Consider the following 22,274-nt stretch of genomic DNA (forward strand, 5'->3'; position numbering starts at 1 on the left):
GGGGCCCCCCAGCAGCCTAGGCCTATAGCAACATAACTAAGGGAAGGCTCAGGGTCACCTGATCCAACCCTAACTATAAGCTTTATCAAAAAGGAAATTACAGCCAATGAGGGACAAGATGCTGGACAGTCAGCTCCAGGTCACCGCCTAAATCTTCATTGGTCATGTACATATCTGAAGTTTTATGCCCTGTCTTAACAGGACTGGCACAACATACGGTCGAACAAAAAGTATTTGTGCTTTCCTTCTTGAGTTCAGACATAACTTGTTTGGGCAATGTGAACACAGTGAGTATAACAGGTGAAGTGTTTGCACCAGCGACTTGTAACAGATCGGTAGAAGTACACGGCCACATAGGAGCAGAGCTTTTAACACCTGTTTTTAGTTCCAGTTAATGCTACAGCACAGTGGAAAAACAGACCAGACCAGAACCGATGTCTTCTTCTTACCACAGTCTGTAAAAGGCTTTCTGATGTGGTCTGTGCAAGTGCACAAGAAAGGAAACGGTCTTACTTCCTTACCAACAATGCAGTTAATGTCTCAGAAACTCAAACGCGGAGAGAAAAGTACCTAAAAGTACATGTGAAATATTCTCATGTAACACTGGGAACCTTCTCAGCCTGGTTGTACAGATTTCAAATGAATTCACTTCCAAATACAGAGTGTACAATGTTTGGTTTTCATTAGACACCGAGTCCAAATTATTAAAAAAAACAACTAGAAATAACCAACTTTCTGCAGGCTCCTGGTTCCAGCCAAGAAATGGTCACATACATAACCCCAGACTGAGCCAGGCCGGTTGGCCCCCGTTTCCAGTCTTTGTGCTAAGCTAAGCTAACAAGCCAAATCACCCCGGAGAAGTAACTTTCACCAGCTGAGTGAATAAATCTATTTTCCAAAATGTCAAATGATCATTTAAAGTGTATTTTCTACAGCTGAAGGTTTTTAAGCTTTGACTTTTGTGCACAACAGAGCAGGTTACGTTTTGGCATGAGAGCGTTAATACACCCAGAGGTGGAAGAAGTACTGTGATTCTGATACACAAACTGCTGAGGACAATGTCAATTTGAACCAGAGCAGCTACTGAACAGATGAAGCAGACACCTTTTCAGCTGCTGCCTCCGAGGTCAAGCATTAAAATCCCAGATTTTTAGAGCTAGAAAAATGCAGATACCTTTATTATTGCATTTATCTTTTGCTACAAGTCGTACAAACTGCTGTGCATTAACTGGTGCAACTACGCTGACTGAAGAGAGGATGACAACGTTTTCCAGCAAAAACATTTTGCTTCTTTATTGAGAAATTAAATTCAGACAGGTGACTTGGAAGGTCACAGCACTACAAACAAAATCACACCTGACATTACAAGCTTGCATATTCCTACTAGTATTTCCTTCTGCAAGACCCTGCACCCAGAGCTTTGGCAACTTCATTTGTAAACTGAAAATTTACATTTGGAAAAGAAAAAAAAAAAAGGTTTCCATGAAGCACAAACTTCATGGAACTAGCGGGAGGTGGTGATGTGTTTCTGCCGGGCTCAAGCAGCAGACAAGCAAAGTGGAAACATTTTGACTTAAAGAAAAATCAGTCAGTACATTGACTGTGTGTTGGAAAAATCCAACAATCATACCCGATCCACTCTTCGACCCACTGACATGCCCTCAGGACCACTATTCCCCACAACAACAGAAAAATCCGTCTTCACCAGATTTCCTTATTTGATATTATAACATTACTTTTTATTTTTACGTGTACATCATCTCAGCCATGTGTGACATCTTCTTGGGGATGTACAAATAATACTCCAAGTAGCCAGAAAGGTCTTCTATCGTGATGTCGTCAACGTATGCCCGTGCCTGCTCTGAACATGAGCGAGGAGAGCCTGACGACAACGCCGCCGCCGATGATGGAGGTGACGGAGCTGTGGCAGTGGTACAGTTGGTACTGAGAGTTCTGGGGGCGTCGGCGTGGCTCAGTAGACTGCGCTCACACTCTGAGATAACGCTGCGGAGCCCCGTGAAGGAGTACACCTCCACACCATGCCAGGCCTGAGGATGGGAGTGGCACTGGCACTGAGACTCAGCTCCCGACCTGCTCTCTTCCTGGAAATCTGAACTGTTTCTCTGAGCGCAGGAGCAGGAAATGAGCTCCGATAAAGCGCGGAAGTCAGCAGCTTCAGCAGGTCCAAATCTCAGAGGGGCTCCTGCTCCACACTCTGTTCCAGCACAGACACTTTTCTCTGGGCCACTTTGCTTGCTTGACTGGACGTTTTCAGAGCTTCCCCCATCCTGCCTGGGCGATGTTGCAACAGCAGTAATAACACTGGGGATCTTTTGTGCAGATGCTGAGGAAACCACAGCTCCATCCAGTCTCTCATGCCCAGCACAGGACCCAAAAACCAGAGGAGAGATGTAGCTGGTGGTGGCTGAAGAAGAGAGCTCTTTCTGGGCTGCAGAGGAGGCTGTTCTCCCATCGACTGCAGGGCAAGGCGCTGTAGGCTCAGGCACGGCCAGGCGCTGGTGCTTCAGGCAGCCACTAGAGGTCGACAGTACGGAGGATGCAGCGCTGCTGCAGTAGGTGAACTTTGGGGGGTGGAGGATGGGGGACTTGGATCTCCGACGCCGCTGGGTTCTGGATGCTCCCTTGGAAGTTTTCCTCATAGATCTAAAGATGGAGAGAGAAACAGGGAAGCCAGAGGACAAAGAAGGGGGTAAGATAATGGAGAGAAAGCCAAATAAAAAATGTGTAGAAGAAAATGTTATGACAGTGTAACTTCACTGCATCTTCACAAAGCTGTCCTATGATATGCAGCGTTTGTGTGAAAACAAAACGGGACCACATTAGAGTTTCCAGGTTGCTTTTGTAAAGAGCTATGTCCACAGCTACACAAACAGCTACATCAGATTATTCTTTTTCCAGTCAGCATCACAGCCAAACTCCAGTGAGGACTTGGAGACAGCCAGCTGATAAGCTCAACAGCTTACTGATCAGCTGTGCCGTTATTTAAAATGCATACTTACAGGGAGTGCTGGAGACAACAGCAGGCTACAGGCTACAGCAGTGTTTCCCCTATAATAGTACAGGGATGGCAGATTGCCATCCCAGCGACATCCTCTATCATCCTCTTGCCACTGTGCCTGAAGAATTTTCTGGGAGAAACACTGTACAGACCAGAAGGTTACTCTGCAGAGTGTCAGCCTGTTAAACCTCTGGTCTGAGTCCTCATGCTCTTCCAAGACCTACACATCAATTTGTCATGTAGTTGTTCTAATTTACATATTTTTCAGTTTCTCTGTCAAACAGTGAAGGAGTATAAAATAGTGATTCTATACCAGCCATTGTTTCCACTGCATACATTTTACAGTGACTGCCTGCCACTGCAAAATTATTGCCACAACTGCTTCAGAATTTTATGAAATATCATAATATCCCAATTACAACTCTTCAAAGGGCTTTTAATTTGAAGTGACGGCTACAGGAAGAGGAGACATAAAGCGACACCCGGCTGAGGCAAGGGGGGGGAGAGAGAAAGACGGAAGAGTAAAAGACAGAAGAGATGACGGTGATTGGAGTTGTTAACATTAAGTCAGACAGATTTTAGTTTATCCCCAACAACCCATCGGACACAGTATGTCCAGATTCGTTGATCCCACAAATTCATATCACTCCATTTTGCCCTGTTATGAACCACATGCCAAAATAAATGGTATGACCAGCCCTTTCCAAACATGCTAATATACTTGCTTGTGTGTGAAATGAATGTTTGTGAAGTAATCAGGTTTTGAAATGATATAAAACTTATACAAATGAAAGGCTATCATTTCAAATTCTGGTATGTCTGGATAGTCTTGACTGTCCTGGAAAAAAAACTGATAACTCTCTATTTGTGCTTGATCTCAATAAATATGTTCTAAAGCTCCTTTTGCAGCTGAGTTTTAGTGTGTTATTTTTTAGAATTATGTATTGATATTTATTCCGACAGCTGGCATATATGGCCATATATAGCCACCCGGTGTCTGAGACACTTATTTAAATGTACCAAACATGTTCAGTCAAAGGCCCAGTTTCCATATATCAAACTTTTAATCACAACAGAATCATTACGGTAAGAACTTAGGAGATGTAACGTTGACTGACAGATTAAAATCTTTGAACACTCTTTTTAAAAGATGACATATCTACCAGCTGAGCAGCAACCGCCTCAACCTACCCATGCCAGCTGTCCTTCGGGCAGCTGATCTTAGGCTTTGCCCCGCTGGCGTCAAGACCAGGTCGTGGTGCTGCTCTGGGAGCCAGCACTTCTGAAACACTGACAGCTCCAGGTAGACTGGGAAGAAGAGAGAGACTGCAGATTTAACACTCACTATCCACATCCACTGTGGGATTAAAGAAAAAAGATACACTGGTAATCAAGTGTTTCCAGGGACTGTAACAAAAACTTGAGTTTTCCAGGGTGTTCATGACTATATGAACCTGGATGGTGCCACTAGCCAGCATGTACAGTTCATGGTGACAACAAACTAGCATTTTAAACAATTTACCTCTCAGCATCAACCCTCAGCTTCTTAAAGGCTGTCTGCAGTGTTTCCTCTTCACAGTCCTTCCCTCCTGCCTCCATGATGGTTGGAGGCCGCTCTGAGCAGCCACCCAGCTGAAACACACAAAAGTGAAATCATATCAATCAATCAATCTTATTTGCTTAAACAATTCCAACAGGTCTGGTATCTCACTATTTTACACACTGAACAGTTTGTGCAACACCAAGCTAAAGTTTTAATGCCCCCTACCTGACTAAGGGTTAATAGGTGGACTAAATAACTAACTGTGACTTACAATTAACAAGTGCATTAGGGACTAGAGGCGAAGCTAACGACTTTCACAGATTAATGTCACTTTCTTGATTAATCGTTTCGTTTGTATAATGTCAGAAAGTGTCGCAAATGCTCATCCGGGTTTCTCAGTCCGAGGCGATGACCTCGGGTGTCTTGTTTTGTCCAAAACAGTAAAAACCCCACCATATTCAGTTTGTAATTACAAGTTTGCCCGAAGAAACCAGAAAATGTTTAAATGAAACTGGAATCGTGTAATTTTGACAGTTTCCTTCTTCAACAACGGCCCTAATCTATCAAAATAGTTGAACGAGTGGTCATGGTAGCTCTAACTTAATAGACATGCTGTCAAACGCATTGATTTGCTCATTTTATGGTCTTCTTAGGTGCACAAGTTGATTGTTTTACATGATCCCGAATAATCCTGAAACAAAACCACAGGGGAAACACTGTAAACAGTGAACTTCATAAGTACTTCCACGCTATTAGCTAATGCTAACAAGTTATTTTGACTGCTAAGCTAACTGTTACCCTGCCACAGGAGGTTGTTTTAAACGTCTATGAACAATTTGGAAACCTTATAAAAGATGAAATGTAATACTCACGGTTCAGGATATCCTGGTAGCAGTAAAGAGAAACTATACCCAGGGCATAAAGAGTGTTTACTCGTAACAGGCCCTCAGATGTTGACTTGCCAGCGAAGCTAACGACGGCTAAGGCAAAGCTACAGGGGCTGACTGGCTAGCTAGCTAGCTAGCTCTGTACGAAAACACGACCTGTACTTTTACTGAGACTTCGTATGGATGGTAAGAGTCATATCATACCAGAACTCTCTATTTAATATCCGCTTTGGTTAACAACAGGAATGAGCAACACAGACGTTAAGTCCTGATTCTGGACTTTTCTATGTCCGTTGTTTACAGTCGCAGTGACTCTGCAACAACGCACTGCCCCGCCGACGTCACCAGCCCAAAACACGCCCACTGCTGCCGTCACTGTGTAGCTCATGGAATATTCTTCTTCTTCTAATAGATTTCTGGCAGGCTGTACACCATGAGGTGTACTCGAGGAATACTCTACTATCATGTTTCACACAATAACTAAACGCACCACAGCTTGGTATGGTAACATTATATCTTTGTCATAGCGATGTTTCTGGCAGTTTGTAGGCCAAAGACATGAAGTCTGAGTGGGGAACACAACAGGAGGCCTTTTGGCCTACATTGCTCTTACATAACAGGCCTCCATAAAGCCTGGAGAATAAAGCTTGGCTCTGCCCTAGAGTTACTTTTCTTACAAGAACTTTAAGGGTTACTTAAATATAAACAGCACGCAAACCAAATATAGACCTACATTATTTGAAAAATGCAATTTTTTTTCAAAATAACCAAAGATGTGTCATTTCCACCATTGTTTAGATTTGTAAACATAGTCACATTTTGGGTTAAAATCTTTTATTTTTGTGTAGTGGACAGAACATATTTTCTTTACAAATAGGCTAGTTAGTTGAGTCCTTGAGACTCTGGACCTATCTTCACTAAGTGAAGCCCTAAGTGATATTAAACACCCTTCAGCATCAGAGAAGTGGATGTTTACCACTGTGACCCCAGAGGCACAAACTGGGCTGCCACCACCATACAACTCATGTTACACTTTACCCGAAGGAAGTAAGCAAACAGTGATTTTTGAAATGAACAGAGATCATACATGAAATAAAAAATCCCTACAGTGACACAATTGGCACAGAAAATTTGACTCAAGAGATCCTTTGCCCCTGATGGTACTTTTCTGGCAGTCATTTAAAACTTTAACACTCACATAAATATAAACATATAGCAACTAGTCTACCACAATAAATTTGTACTATCAGTCAGTGATAGAAGTCATAAGTAGTAGACAAACTTGTCAGCTGATTAGGAACTACAGACAGTCTAATCCAATAGTCCTGCAAGAAATCCTCTGCATGGAGGTGCATTTTTTGTCCAAATGCTCATTTCATAAATAGCTTTCTCAGTCATTTTTCCATGAAAGGGATTGGTATTTAATAATTTATTATTGGAGGTTCAATCAAATAACTATATTATGGTGAGAAACATGTGGGTAAAGAGACATATATATATACTTGTACATAACAAAGTATTTGCAAACACTTTTTCTCTTTTGGCTTTATTACTGAGATCAGGAGCAATGTGCAAACAACAGTGCCATCCAGTGATAATATAAGAAAACAGCAATACATATACATTAAGGTTCAAAACAAGGGATGTGTAAATAAAACAAACGAAAGAAAAAATGCAAATATTAGGTTATATATAAAAGGATATTAAAAACAAACAAACAAAATTTCTGTGTGTCTGGAGGTGTGTGCCGGAGTACCAGGGCCTTGGGCAGCTTTCTTATTTGTGTGAGACAGTGGTGATATTATGTTCTAGTTCTTGCAAAAATACAGCAGAATTTGTTCGGTAAATTTACATTTGTATGTCTGTGCAGATTCTCAGTCATCCAGGTCATAGTAAACTGAAAAAACCTTAGAAAAACTCAACTGGAACTGTTTAGAAATCTAAGTCCAGTTGAGTTTTTCTAAGGTTTTTTCAGTTTACATTTGTATGACATTTTCATATAATAGCAATTTCAATTTATACGTAAAACAATTATTTATCATTATTTAGGCATTAACAATATACACTGATTTAACTTTTACAAAAGCATTAATGCTGGCATGTAGTGGAAAATGATTCAAATAAGTACAATTATAAATACAGGAAAGTATTTTTCATAGAGATTTTTCTCATATTCGTTCTCGTTTAAAATCTTATATTGTGGTTATTCCAGTAATAATTAATACAAATTGATTTCACTATTGGATGTTTGACTTCTAGAAGATCCCGAGGAAGTGGCGGTGTTTTGCATGGTCTTATAACATACAGTATCTTCAGTGCCGCTGACCGAAGGATGCCGTTTCAGGTTCTGTAATATACTTAATGATCTCACATGTTCCGTTTTTGGCTTTTTTACCGTATGCAGATACGTTATGAGAGCACAGAGCGGCTGTGGACCAATCAGAAGGCGCCAACTGGACGTTGTTCCCGGAATGTTCTGCCTCCGTCCAATCAGAGTAAAATGCGTGGAAGACTATAGAAAGGGTCGGATTGTTTGACCAATAAGATTTCGGTACAGTATGACGTGGCACCGGGAAGCTCGTACAATCACTGCACTTTACCGGTGTCTGTAGCTGTTCATGAGCTATACAGAGCTAAGTGTTTTAGCGGCGCTTTAAACATAAATCCATCTGAGTTATTTTAGCCGAAATGTTGTGTTTAAGCGGGTTGTCGGTGGCTTTCGCGCTCGCTCTGGTGCCAGGTCCCGCTGAAGCCCTGAGAGAAGGAGACTGTGAAGGTAAGTCTGTCTGTTAGCATCGGTTAGCTTGATTACCACCTGGTGGATGTCTGGATTCAGTAACGGCAACTTTGTAAGTGTTACACAGAACGTACATGGCGTGATATAGATCCTGGACCGTTCATGTGAAGGGTAGAAACAGCTGGTGGTGATGGGAGGCGGTTTAAGAGGCAGCGTGAGATGTGTAGGCTGCGCGATGCTCAGGTTTCCAACTGCAAAGGCAAAAAAGAGGGTAACTGTTCCTCCGCGCTATCAGCTTACTACTTATAAAGAGCGTTGTGTCATAAAAACATAGGACAGGAAATAACAATTGTTCTGTGGCGTCTGAGTCACAGCAGCCCAGAACGAAACCCACCTGTAGGTACCCCACCTCCACCACCCCGGTACAGTCTGTACCTATCATTTATTATTATTATTCACAGAGCTAAAGGCACATTTCTCTGATAGATAAACAGCCAGAGATGTTTTAAAACGTCTTTTAACAAAACTGCGGTCAAATCAGCCGCCGTTCAGTTTTCCATGGTCAAGCCAGCCGCGCTAGAATTTGAAGTGCGCCTATATACTCTATATACTTACATTTACGGTAAAGGTATTGAAACGGGCCAAAGCTCGCGATTTTCAAAATAAAATACCTTAACTCCAATGCTGTATTTTTTATGAACTTTCAAGTTTTAATAAAAACACTTTTTCAAATATTTACAGCATAAGGACATCATTTATAGATTCTACATGACCCGCACTGTTACCACATAAAGAATCAAGCATTTCTACTGGACCATTCTGGAGAAAACTCACATTCCATGTGCAAGATGTGACTGTTTGTCAGATAAAACAAGACATCTGAAGGTTTCACCAGGGCTCTGGCAAATCTCACCAAGCATTTTTGCCATTTTATTGAGAAATCCAGTAGATTTGTCAGTGATGAAAGTAATTGTCACTTTCAGCTTTAAATTATCCAGCCTATATAAACATCGGTGCATTAATGTGTGTTACAGCTGTTAAATGGTGGAGCTGTAAATGTACCAACCACTACAAGTGTAGTGGAATAAAAAGTACAATATCTCCCTCTGAGATGTACTGTACTGGAATAGAAAGCAGAGGTATAAAGTACCAGATAAGAGAAATAGTCTGAAGTAAAATTTGTACTTCAGTACTGTACCTGAGTAAAGGCACTTGTAAATTTAATCATCTGGATGAAAAATATCCTGTCAGTTTCACAAACAAGTGTTTTTGTTTCTATGGTCGCAACTGTCCCTCCACATGTGCCTGGAAACAGCATTTTGTGCTAGAATACAAAACAGTAGTAACATCACTGTCAACAGTTTTAACTGAAGAATTTGGGAACATTGTGATGTGTCAATTCCATCTTTGTCTGAGTTTAGAAATGCAGTTGCATCTTTTTTAATTGAGCAGTGGAAAGAATATATTTTCTTTAGGATAGTTTGAGTGCATGTGGATTCTCGAAATACCAACAGCAGTAAGTGATGCTAAACAGCCTTATTAATATTGACTTGTCAGAGAAATGGATGTTTACCACTGGGGCCACAACCACAACGTCACACTTTACCAGACTAAACTGTGGTTTAATGTCTGAGTTGAACACAGATCATTTGTTGAACGATGCATGACAGAAACCCCTGTTGAATGTTACATATTGATGATAATTAGCAGTTTCATTTTTACCTGATGTCACAGAATATGTGTCTAATGGGTTGGTATCATTTTTCACAGTGCTGGGCTGGTGTAGAGATAAAACAGTAGCTGCCACTACACGTGTTAATATGTGTTTTCTTCTTTGTGTCAGTGTGTGTGAACTTCCTTGGGAAGTTTTACCAGTCGCTTAAGGACAACGATGTAAAGTTCAACAGCGCAGACATTGAGAAGGCCCTCACCAAGAGCTGCGGAGAGACTAAAGGCAAAGAAAACCGCTTTGTAAGTAAACTGCAGATCAAACTCTCTGTTTATTAGGCACAAAATGCAAAGTCAGATTCTTTATGTGCACATTTTACAGCAAGTGCTAATGTGGCAGGTGTAAACATATTGAGGCTCAAATAAATATGACTTGTGTTTTACTGAGTGGCTCTTAGGTGGGAACAGGAAGCAGAGTGGTTTTAACAAAAAGCTTCTTTTCATTAAAACCGAAGTGTCAGAAACATGCAGACCAGTAGCTGCTGGAGGTCATGTTGTAGGGCTCTCCCAGTGCTCCTCCTGTTCCTCCTGGCACAAAGTGTATCACTAATTGCAAGACTGCTTCCTTATAGATCTTTTATGTTTGAAACAGTTGAGCTACATTTGTCTCCTTGTTCCACGTGTTGTACAGTGTTACTACATTGGGGCAACGAGCGACGCAGCCACCAAAATTATCAACGAGGTGTCCAAACCGCTCAGCTACCACGTCCCCGTGGAGAAGATCTGTGAGAAACTCAAGAAGAAGGACGGTCAGATCTGTGAACTGAAATATGGTGAGAGCAACAAAGTTCTGTTTCTACTTGTCACTTAAAATCCCTGCAGTGGCGTTTCATTCATGGACGTGAGACATTAAATGAATGTATTCGACTGGAGTTGGCTGTAAGAATATTAAACCGGGCTGTCACAATGCATATGAATAATGAAAGTAATGAGAAAGGGTCAATATCTCCCTCATCCTGGCAGCGTCTCGTATATAGTGAAAGTGTTTGCTTGATTCATGTTCATGATACTTGCTGTGTCACAGCATTGATTAACGATGACGCCAATGAGCCAGTGCTTAACAGATGACAGGAGTGTTTTAGATTTCAGGAAGCATTGTTTATTTTGTTTCAACATTATTTTTATTTATTTTATCTTGGGGTGTAGCAGAGGAAAAATAATCAATTCACATTAGAATCGCGATTCATATCTTCTACAATTCTAAATCAATCCAAAAATACTAAAAATCGATTTTTGTGATAATGTTAACAGAACGAAAAAAGTGGAACTCAACCATGAAGCCAGTGTAGCACACGGACAGCAGACGGCGTGCACAGAAGAGTTGTGTTAACTTGGTTTTCATTTCTACTTTGCCTTAAATTTTTGTTATTGCACCATTTTTATATATTTCTGCTTGATTAAGAGTGTGATTTGCAGTGGCACACAGGACTCTCTGAACCTTTTTATGTTTTAAACGGGATGATAAATGAACTCAAAGTAAAAGTTTCATACCTTAAAATGTCAGAACTTCCTCTTCACTGCTCTGGTTTCATCCACCACCTTGGGTTTAGAGCATCCAGGCAACAAAGGGGTGGTGAGAAGTAACAGTATACAGAGTGTTTGATCATGTTTGATGCTTTGTTTCTCTTGTGACGTCGTTTATTCGTGAAGCAATTTGTAACCTTTGGTTTGAAAGGTGATATTTACACACTCTTGTGTGTCCCATGTAGACAAGCAGCTGGACCTGACCACAGTGGACCTGAAAAAGCTTAAAGTGAAGGACCTGAAGAAGATCCTGGAGGAATGGGGCGAGTCCTGTAAAGGCTGTGCCGAAAAGTCCGACTTCATTCGTAAAATCACAGAGCTCATGCCCAAGTACGCCCCTGCAGCCGCCAAAGCACGGACAGACCTGTAACGAGGAACAAACACGCAGCTCTGGACAGACTGCTGTCCAGCAAGAGGGCCCAGGAGAGGAGGAGGGGAGATTTGTCTTGGTTATGTTTGTCTTGGTTTTTTGAGGGAATGCACTCATCTGGTAACCCTAAAGACTCAGAAGCATACAGTAGATGTTAGTGTATACATATGAGGCTGGAGTTTTAAATGAAGGGTGAGGAGAATGAACAGTGTTTGCAGTCACAGAATGCAAGGTTGGGGTGGTGTTCATAGCACCGGAGCACCGATTAAAGGGGACAATGAAGCACTTTGGGAGCAAGTTTCTTGCTTAAGTTGTCAATATATTTCTCAGTAAGCTGCTAAAGAAGTGACATTTGACTAAATTCTCCAACACTGTAAGAAACTATTTGCTTGAATGCACAACAGCAGACTGTTTGTCGTTCAGTGTGCTGCCCAGGACTTCCCACCTTGATTGGAATCACAAACCCACATCTCCAGCCTCGACCACTGCCACTCTGATACCCGCTGAGTCAATGCCAAGATACTTCCTGGAAATGGATCATGTTTTGAAGAATGTGTTCAGTTTGCTGTAATCCTGTTCAAGTAAAATTTCCATGACGTCGTGTGGAGGATGACCTCTGACACTTAAAGGAGTAGTTTGACATTTTGGGAAATCTTCTTGCTGAGAGTTTGATGTGAAGGTTTCTCACTGTCTTGTCTGTCTGATATAAAGCTACAGCCAGCAGCTGGTTAGCTTAGCATGATGAGTAGAAACAAAGAACTAACCTGGCTCTGCTTAAAGGGTAAAAAAAAAAACAAAATCCATGTTTAAAGCTAACTTTTTTTTTTTTTTTACCTTGTTTTAATCTGTACGAAAAACAAAGTGTAAAACAGTTTTCCATTAAATGAGCATGCTTCCCAAAATGTCAAACTGTTGTCAAAGCCCAGATTAATGTAAATACAAGCTGATGACCACTGCTGTGGAGACATCCAGATGTCCTACACTCTCCCCTTTGAACCTCCAGTTTAGTCTTTTATTTTATTTTTTTTTTTTTACTCGTGTTTCTGTTAACGAAGTCGCCCATATTCCAACCCAGACTCACAATGGGACACAATGTGTAGTTATTAAAAAGAAGGATTAAATCAACTGTTTGCTTTTCCCTTATTTGTGACACAGCACCGTGGGCCCTTGGAGAGCTAAACTTTGTTTATGGAAACGTCCTGAAGCAGCAAATCATTTACATCTACTCCAGACAAATGCAGGACCTGCCTAGCGAGTACATTTGACATCAGTCAACATAGTGAGACAGGTACTGGAAATGGCTGTTTGGTGTATGGACGTAACTTTGAAGCAGCCCTGGTAACAACGAGGGACTAGTGATCTGGTCTTGTACTTGTAGCTTCTCCCAAGGTGAGTTTGGCTCAGACGACATGGAGTATGGGTGACTTATGTTTTACTAGTTTTTGACACAGGAAGGTACATCAGTCCCTCCACTGTCAGCAAAATAGAAGTATTTAGGTGAGATATTTATTAATGTTTTTTAAATTTTCCTGTTTATCATTCCAATAAGTGACTATTGCCTTCCTGCGTTGTTTTGGTCGGACTGGTCACGTTCCAGGTGGTTTCTGTACCGCTGCTGTGAGACCTGTGAACGCCACCTCTGCCCACCTGTCACTTCCAAGCAGCGCTGGGTCCACTTGCAGTATAATCCAGTCAGGAATTGGATAATGCAGTCCTTGAAATTTAAAATAAAAACAAGAAAATTGACTCTGTGTGAGCTGATCTTTAAAGATGTGTTCCCACTCGCACACATGTCACAAATTAATCTGTGCAAGAATATTTTTGGTTCCCAACCCCCTACACACGCCGACTGCTTTGTCTTCAGACAGGATTGATATTTTAGTGTTTGATGTTAATAAATGGTGTGTACTAAAATTACATGATAAAATGACTGCTTCATATGAGAAATCAAAACTTAACACGTTACAAAGTGACTTCTGTAAAGCCCAGCCATTTGTTAGAAACTGTACTATTCTACTTTTTCATTAAAATATGATACAACTCAGTCTAGAATAGAAGATGGTCTGATTTCCTAGTGTTCCACTTGTATGACAAGGATTGAAATCAAATGATCTAAACCTGATGTATTCATAATACAGAACAAACCTTTAGATCATAAGAGGAACAGAGCCAGGTTTGATTAGCCAAGTCATATTTAAGTCCTAAAATCTAAAGAACTGTGTTCACAAACCGTATTTCTATATTAGTGGTAGAAGTGGCGCCTTTTGCGAAACCCAGTCCTTAAACCGACAAACTGTAGGTGTCCCTTGTTGAGATTGCTGCATAATGACTTACTCAGTCTTGTTGTCCAACTGATTTTACGGTTTTTCTGCTGGTGGATTGCTGTGATGGTTTCAGCTGCTTCAGGGTTGTACTTCTGTTTTACTCAGAGGACAGTTCGATTCAAAATGGGTATGTTAAGTGTTTGGTAATGATCAGCTGCTTAAAGCTGGTCTGGTGCTGCTTCTCTCAGGTAGAATGAATAAATATTTCTCAGTCTACTCATCACTAAATGCAGGTTTTCACCATTGTCTTCTCTTTGCATGACTAGCTCTAAACATGCCCTTTCACATTTTCAAATTGAGCTCTGTCCTTTAACAAACAGCTTCCTAAATGTATCTCCTAACATAATGACAGTCTTGTTGTGTACATGCTGGCACTGAGTGAGTGTATTTATATAGTTCTACCCTCAAGTGCATCTAAAATTCCGTTGTATAATTTGTACAATGACAATAAAGTGTCTACCTATGAAAGGTGGATGGCATCAGGTTATAATGGATTTTGGTCAAGGGTAGGGTCCAGTTTACAAAAAAATTAAATTTGAGCAAGAACAACAATATTAATAAAAATATATTTTCATAAATAAAATACAATAAAAAAAACAATAATGGTTTGTTTAAATTCTAAAATTGATTGGACGTTCACAACAAGCGTGTTACGTCATGACGCCTGGAGCTGCGTCCCATAGTCCCCGCCCTCCAAAGGGAAAGCGCACATTCCCATTGTCCAAGATGGCGGCGTTGGTGTCAATCCTCTGATGCTGATATGTTTTTAAACGAATTTATGTTTTTATTTCGAAATTTATGCCGACATTCAGTGTTTGGAGTGGCAGGATTGTTTTGCCGAAGCTGTCGTCTGCCCCGTTATTTTTGCTAACACCCACAGAATTCGCCCCTGAGCCGGATTCCCGTTGCAGGTTCTGAAAAGTTTGAGCTCCATCATCCTTTGAAAATGAAGAGGCAGGCCGGGAGAGACACTAGCCCGTCCAGGGCCATTGCTAAACGGATACGGGAGAGAGAACGAGAGAGTGCACGTAGAGAGGAACTGCCACCGCCGCCTCTGGCTCCGCTGGACAAAACGCTTCTCATCAGCAATCTAGGCTCGCAGGTCTCGGATGAGGACGTGGAGGACGCGCTGTTTCATGATTTCAAAAAGTTCGGGGACGTAAGCGTAAAGCTGTCGCACACACCGGAGCTGGGCCGGATCGCCTACGTGAATTTTCGACACCCGGAGGACGCCAAGGAGGCCAGGCACGCCAAATCCTCCAGGTTAGTTTTGGGTGATCGACAGCTTAAAGTTGAACCCATGTACGTTAGGAGGCGCAGTGTGACGCCGCCAGACGTTGGCTATTTACCTTTGCACGCACCATACCCCTACAGACAGCGCTCCCTCTCCCCGCCAGGGCCGGGGGTGAGTAACATCAGAGACCTCAGAGCCAGACACTATGCCCTGGAGACCCTGGGTCTGAGCAGAGAGAGGGAGAGGCTGTTGGATTATTATGGTATGCTGGATGAGAGGGGCCGGCCCTATGGCTTCCCTCCAGTGCCAGTAGTGGAGGATTTAAAGCCTGAGGATGATCAGAGGGCGACTAGCAACCTTTTTATTGGAAATTTGGATGGTAATGTCACAGAAGCTGAACTGAGGAGGGGTTTTGACAAGTATGGAATCATTGAGGATGTTGTGATTAAACGCCCAGCACGTGGACAGGGTGGGGCATATGCTTTTGTCAAGTTTCAGAACCTAGACATGGCCCACCGGGCCAAATTGGCCATGCAGGGACGGCTGATCGGTGGCAACCCAATAAAGATTGGTTATGGCAAAGCTAATCCCACCACCCGGCTCTGGGTGGGTGGCCTTGGGCCTGGAAACTCCCTTGGTGCTCTCGCTCGGGAGTTCGATCGCTTTGGAAGCATCAGGAACATTGACTATGTTAAGGGAGACAGTTTTGCTTACATTCAGTATGAAAGTTTGGATGCTGCACAAGCCGCCTGCACCCAGATGAGAGGGTTTCCTTTAGGCGGCCCTGAGAGGCGTCTGAGGGTGGACTTTGCTAAAGTCGAGGAAAGCCCCTCTGTCCGTCCATTTCCCCCTGGTTACCAGCCCCCTGTCACGCTCCCCTCCCATTATGACCTCCTTGGGGAGCCCTACAGCCGCCATCGCAGCCTGGAGCGGGAGCTGAGGGGAGCCAGGGAACGCTCATCACCACCCTCTCACAGCCTTCTCTCTCAGAGGGAGAGAGAGAGGGCCCTACTGGAGAGAGACTATCCTACCAGCCCCACCCGTAGTCTGGAGAGGAGAGTGGGAGGGGTGGAGGCATTTGGGAGGAGTGGGAGAGGAGTGAGGAGCCGCAGCAGGAGCAGGGAGCGGTGGCTGAAGGAGAGGGAGGAGAGGAGGAACAGGAGAAGGAGCAGGAGTCTGTCCACTGACATTCAGACAGAGGAGAAGGAGAGGGGGAGGTCGAGGGTTCGAGGCCCAGGAGGGGCTGTCTCTCCCGATGCAAGCCCAGACCGAGCACGAGTCCGAGCCCCAGACTCCACCACAGAGCCAAGAGACCACTCCCCAGACAGCGGTGGAGGGGGCCGTCACTCTGCCCCCAACGAAGAAGATCCACCATCTGGCCGCCACCACAGCAAGAGGTCCTCCAGCGAGCGCTTCAACAACCACCACCATCGAAACAGTGAGGTTGCCGCTGCCAACTCCCCCGCCCTCCACACGGACACCTCGTCGTCTCCGAGCACCCTGTCCGAGTTCGCTCAAGCCTCTCTTTCCAAAACATGGCACGGCTTCTTTGCTCTGAAGAACAGCAGTTTCCCCACAGACCTGTACCTGCTGGAGGGGGGCTCCTCATTCTTCAACAGGGTGATGAAGGACAGTCTGAAACTGCAGAGCCAGAGCCAGAACCAGCCCAGCCAGTTGAAGATCGCCCAGAGGCTCCGCTCAAACCAGACCCGACTTGACGAGGTGTCACGTCGCATTAAACTTGGGCGGCCTGACGGTTTCGCCATTTTGTTGGCTCTGCAGGGCCCCATCGACCGCCAAGCCCCTGCCCCTGAGCTGGGGCTGCAGGTGCGCCTGCTTCGCCACCTGGTGACCTACCTACGGAACAAAGAAGCAGCTGGAGTTGTGAGTCTACCTGCTGCAAAAGAGGCGGGGCCTGGGGCGATGCTGTACGCCTTCCCCCCTGGAGAGTTCTCACAGCAGTACCTGCAGGCTGCCAAAAGGACTGTGGGTAATCTGGATGAGGAGCACATGGTGATTGTGATTGTCAGTGACACTAATTGATTATGTACAGACACTTAAAGGCAGGCACACACACAAACAGACTCACCTGGTGACTACAGATACTTCCATGTTGTTTTTTAGAAAAAAGCATTTTATTGTTTTATTCAGTGTCTTATGAAAGAAACACGATATGAACACTACATGTTTTACTCTCTCTTCCTCTGTCTTTGCTTTATGTTTGCTTCTATCTGAAGTTCAGCAAGTTGTCACATTTGCAGGCAGAGAATTTTTACGCTGTGGGTTTTAATCAAAGTGAAATGATCCAGATGTGTGGACTGCTGCACACACAGGCAGCACCACTGCTAAGCTCTAACATGCTACACTACATCTGCCGGGTTTATATGCTTGTTTACTTTTTTGTTTTTCTTTTACCTGACTTTATCAAGTTCTGCATGTCCAGTGCATGTGGGACTAGGAGGTTTTATACAGAGCGACTCTACGGCAAACTGACCAGGAATGTCCTGGCTCAGGCCGCTCTACTTAGCCCCACCCACTGGCTCCTACTGGCAGGGTGAGACTGGGGCGATGTCTCGCTTTTGTTAAAAGCACCAGTAGAGACAAAAGTGAATGACCCAACCCATCCCTGCCACTGTATATTTTACATAGTTAGTGATTTTTTTTCAATTGAACCATTCCAGTTCTTTTATTTTAAAAGGTGTGAGTGTGTTTGGTCCGTTGTTGCATGCAGGAAAAGAAAAACATTTATATTTTGTCTTTCTCAAAATGTTTCTCACTATGCTGTCATCACTTGGGGTGTTTCAGTTTGGAGGACTTACATGTTCAGCTGTTATACTGGTGCAAGGTCAGTTTATATTACAGGTTTGGATTTTATATTCTATAAAAAAAAAAAACTGGAATCGATCAACGCTTTTCATCTGCCTCCGCGTTAGCTTCAAGAGGTGTCGGTCTTTTCAGCCCTGCTCGTCTCTGAAGTCAAACATTCATATGCAGTTTCAGTGAAATGAAACCGTGGTGGTGTTTTTCAGAATCAGAAGAATTGATGAGAGTTTCACATGGTTGCACCAACTCTAAGATGGTCTCTGTAAAGATACAAACAACATGTACACCAGCAGCCAGACACCGAGAGGAGGTTTCTTGCGTTAAAGGGACTTTTTCCTTCCCTCTACCGCCAAGTGCTTGGTCTGGGGGATTTGTTGGGTTGTCCTTATAATACTGTCAGGTCTTGATGTGATTATGTAAAGTTCCCTGAGATTGTTGTAGAATTGAAACTGAACTGAGCTGAAACCCAATTCTAGCGCTCCCAGGATGTGTCTTTAGCACTGATGTTTTGGAGTTTGTATAACTGAACTTAACTGAATTTTAGTGCCAGGATAATATTTTAGGGACAAATACACCGACTTCACCGGCAATCCTCTGTTCCCACCTAGATGATGGACGAATACAATTTTAGAGGCTAAAGAATTAAGAAGTAGAAAATTTGGTGCTCAAAGACGACGGCCACAGACTTTTTCTGTTGTCATGGAAACGAGTGGTTTTTGTGTGTGTGTGTGTGTGTGTGTGTGTGTGTGTGTGTGAAAGCTGGGAGCCATGGAAACCTCTGTCCAGCAGCTTTTCACCTGCTCTGTGTCTGTCGTGGGACTTGTGTGCACCAACCAATTGAAAATGTTTGTGTTTTATGGGTTGCAAGTAAAGATTAGCTTAAAATCTACAGTCCTCGGGTGACATCTTCAGATTTTGTCCCACCACCATCCAGAACAAAAAATTGATGATTATTTTATCAGTGAAATGTCAGAAAGCGTCCAGGTAGCAACTTCAACCCTAAAACGATATTCAGAAAACAGCAGCAGCTCTTTCCACTTATAAAGATGGAATTACCACGTGTTTGGCATTTGGCTGGAAGATAACAGTCGGTTAGCTGATTACTTTTCAGACGATAGGGGAAGCAGGTCATCGACCAGTTGGTTCAGCTTTCCAACCAGTAGCTTCTGCAGAGTCACAAAATGCTGCGCCTGCCTACTTGTGCTGTTCTGTGTGCTGGCATCTAAACTTGCCATGTTACTTTGGAACATGTTTTTAATCTTTTATTCTGTTATATCAACGAGCAGGTGTCACAGCTAACAAATACCACACCTGCTGTTCTTTTTCAGGTGCACTGTGTTTGGCACTAAATACCAGTGGTGGGTTTACTCAAGTACTTAAGTAAAAGTAGCTGGTTCTCATACTTCATTTTGTTATTTCTACTCTATGTACTTTGTATTTCACTGTGTTTCAAATGGAAATATTGTCCTCCACAATATTTATCTGAAAGCAGTAGTTATTGTATGGATGTGTTGCAGAAACAAGCCTCCTTATTAAGTCATTTTTGTCTGGAAATGAGTCCCTAAACTTTTTTTTTTTTTGTAAAACATGAAAAATCAGCCAGTGAAGCGATATTACAACTTGATTTCAGCACAGTTCAGCTTGCTTCTGAAACTTTTACAACACAAAAGACTTTTTTTGGGTGTCTGAAACTTAAAATCAGTGGTAATAATCCTAGGATTCACTGTTAAAGCCATTCAGCATCAAAGTACTTCATCTTTTGTGGCTTAAAGTACATCTATCAGTATGTATGTACTTGAGGTATGATTTTGAATGCAGATATTTTACTTGTTATAGAACATTTTTCCTTTGTCAATATACAGGGTGGGCCACGGAAAAGTAGCCCGTGTACTTGAGAGCATAGTATTGGAGGCGGGCTACTTTTCCATGGCCCACCCTGTACTACTGTTACTTAAGGATCTGAATACTGCCACCACTGGTAACTGTCGTTTTCCACCGTGCTGTCTTAAACATTCGATTCAAAACAATGTGGTCATGTAACACTAAAACTGTTGATTTGGGGGAAATGCATCTCTGCTTGTTCCATCATAACACCACTCTCAGAAGTGGCCCAGTTATGTACAATACACTGTTAAAGGGAGTAAAAAACACTCATTTTTTAAATAAGAGCTGCCCTTGATGAGTACTTCCTCTCCCTTTCCTGCCTCATGTAAACCAGTGGTGTATGGTGTTATGTCTGATGATGTACATGGTCCAGGTGCAGTACAAATCCATGATGACAATCGGGTTTTGTACATGGATTCTCTTTAGTTTTGTTCATGTGTAAACACAGAAACATGTATTCTGTATTGGAAAAAAATAAACATTTTATGCTCTTTCTAAGTAGAGTGTGCCATTTTTCATTTTACTTTGTACTCCACTCATCTATGTATCAGCTTTAGTTATAAGGCAGATTTCAGATTAGGATTATTTTTTATTTAAGGCTAAGATAAAAGAAAATATAGAAAATACAAGACATTGTTAAAGAAGAGATCTTTTTAGCTGTCACAGGTCAGATGTTTCTGATTTCACAGCAGTTACAACAAACAGAAACAACAGATTTGTGAATCAGGTTTTTCTTTCATCCTTCCTTCCTGCTCCATTAATCATCTTATGACCCCTTGATTTATCCCCCTGACCTCTAGGTTGACCCCAGGCTGGGAGCCTGTGCATTAAACTGTAACTAAAAGTTACTTTACTTCAGCCAGCTACAGCAGATAAAATACTGCTCAAACATCTGGATATATAGTATTTTTAAATAAAAAATACCAAGCAAGAAAATAAAACGAACATATCTTTTTGTTCATTATTAAAATATTTAACAATATTGCACATTTACACACATTTATACAGTTTTGCCATCATGTATCATTATGTTCACAGCTGTGACTTTTTTTTTTACTTGATGCAAAGGCTACATAAACATAATTGACTATTGGATTTATAAAATTAAATCTGTTCCCTTTACATGTAATCCTACTTCATGTGTCTTTACAATTCCCATAATGTTGCATAAGTATTAACTATCACTCAAGGAGGTTAAAATAAGTACATTTACTTTTAATACTTTAAAGTATATTTTGCTGAAAATACCTTTGGATTGGGATTAGTAGTAATGGATTAGTAGGATTTTTAATGCAGCAGTTGTAATTAAGTGTTTTAGATAGTTCTACTTGTACCTTTATTTAAGTAAAGGACCTGTGTACTTCTTCCATATGCTCATTGTTTATTTTCCATAACAGACATTTATTTGCCAGCCACATTCCGGAAATGGGGAAACAGCGCCCCTCTGGGCCACAGCGGCAGCCTCGTGTTATCCGTCGTGTGTGGTCAAGCAGAGTATAGCAGCCTTAATTGAGTCCACACCGGCGGGAGACAGGTGAGGAGCGTCCTGTGATTACCATCCATTTTCTAAACCGCTTAGTCCCAAACGGGGTCACGGGTCCTGTGATTACAAACTCGTGAAATGTCAAAGGACCAGAAGTAGTCACAGTCGTGTCATGTCGTTTGAGACGAAGCCGTGAAGTTACACACCATTGACTAAATGTCATGAACTGTCACACAACAAGCAGTAAAAAGTTCACGCTTGACTCAAAACACTGGGAGAGCGAGTTTGTGGCGACGGAGTTGGCCAAACACGGTGGGACATGATGAGACATGATGAGACATGATGAGACATGGATACCTCCGTCCCTGACAGACATGATGGACTTCGCCATCAGAAACCGTGAGTCAAAGACATAACGTTACTGCTGTTTGTGTCCTTCGCCGTGTGGCTGTGTGTGTCTTGTATCAGTGTAACGTTACCGATGTGTGTGTGTGACCCGAAGCTGCTGTGACTGGGATTCATTTCCGATGTTTTTCACGGGGACCTGTTTGTTGAGTGTGGTTTGTGAAGCAGTGGGTCTGCTGGTTGTCGTAGGTGATGTTCTGATGTGGTGCACAAAGACAAAGAGCAGTGAACTTGGAGTAACCCGGACAAGCCTTGTGTCTGTAGGCCAATCAGGGACGGATTAAGAGAAAACGGTCTGTGTGTGACAAACCAT

The 22,274-nt window shown here is 42.5% G+C and overlaps 3 protein-coding genes across 5 annotated transcripts; 2 read left to right on the forward strand and 1 right to left on the reverse strand.

Annotated features, from left to right (window-relative positions):
• Positions 1 to 1,266: 1,266 nt before the first annotated feature.
• Positions 1,267 to 5,827, reverse strand: oser1 (oxidative stress responsive serine-rich 1). 3 transcript variants are annotated; one of them, XM_020612216.1, is made up of 4 exons: positions 5,654 to 5,827; positions 4,542 to 4,651; positions 4,211 to 4,327; positions 1,267 to 2,664 (listed from the first exon to the last, which is right to left on the reverse strand). In XM_020612216.1, the coding sequence occupies exons 2-4, from the start codon at positions 4,616 to 4,618 to the stop codon at positions 1,746 to 1,748; spliced, it is 1,113 nt and encodes a 370-aa protein (XP_020467872.1). In that variant the 5' UTR covers positions 4,619 to 4,651; positions 5,654 to 5,827; the 3' UTR covers positions 1,267 to 1,745. The 3 variants fall into 3 exon arrangements, with proteins under 3 accessions (XP_020467872.1, XP_020467870.1, XP_020467871.1); XM_020612214.1 differs by lacking the exon at positions 5,654 to 5,827 and adding an exon at positions 4,834 to 4,860; XM_020612215.1 differs by having other exon boundaries at positions 1,268 to 2,664; positions 5,435 to 5,827.
• Positions 5,828 to 7,977: 2,150 nt separating this feature from the next.
• manf (mesencephalic astrocyte-derived neurotrophic factor) lies at positions 7,978 to 13,725 on the forward strand. Its single transcript, XM_020612218.1, has 4 exons — positions 7,978 to 8,225; positions 10,030 to 10,157; positions 10,546 to 10,687; positions 11,624 to 13,725. Exons 1-4 carry the CDS (start codon positions 8,138 to 8,140, stop codon positions 11,806 to 11,808), a joined length of 543 nt encoding a protein of 180 aa, XP_020467874.1. The 5' UTR covers positions 7,978 to 8,137; the 3' UTR covers positions 11,809 to 13,725.
• A 1,353-nt stretch (positions 13,726 to 15,078) lies between these two features.
• rbm15b (RNA binding motif protein 15B) lies at positions 15,079 to 20,566 on the forward strand. The gene has a single exon (XM_020612173.1). It carries the CDS (start codon positions 15,079 to 15,081, stop codon positions 17,407 to 17,409), a length of 2,331 nt encoding a protein of 776 aa, XP_020467829.1. The 3' UTR covers positions 17,410 to 20,566.
• Positions 20,567 to 22,274: the final 1,708 nt, after the last annotated feature.

The sequence above is a fragment of the Monopterus albus genome, unplaced genomic scaffold (genome assembly GCF_001952655.1).
Source record: "Monopterus albus unplaced genomic scaffold, M_albus_1.0 scaffold121.1, whole genome shotgun sequence".
In the NCBI taxonomy this organism is placed as follows: domain Eukaryota; kingdom Metazoa; phylum Chordata; class Actinopteri; order Synbranchiformes; family Synbranchidae; genus Monopterus; species Monopterus albus.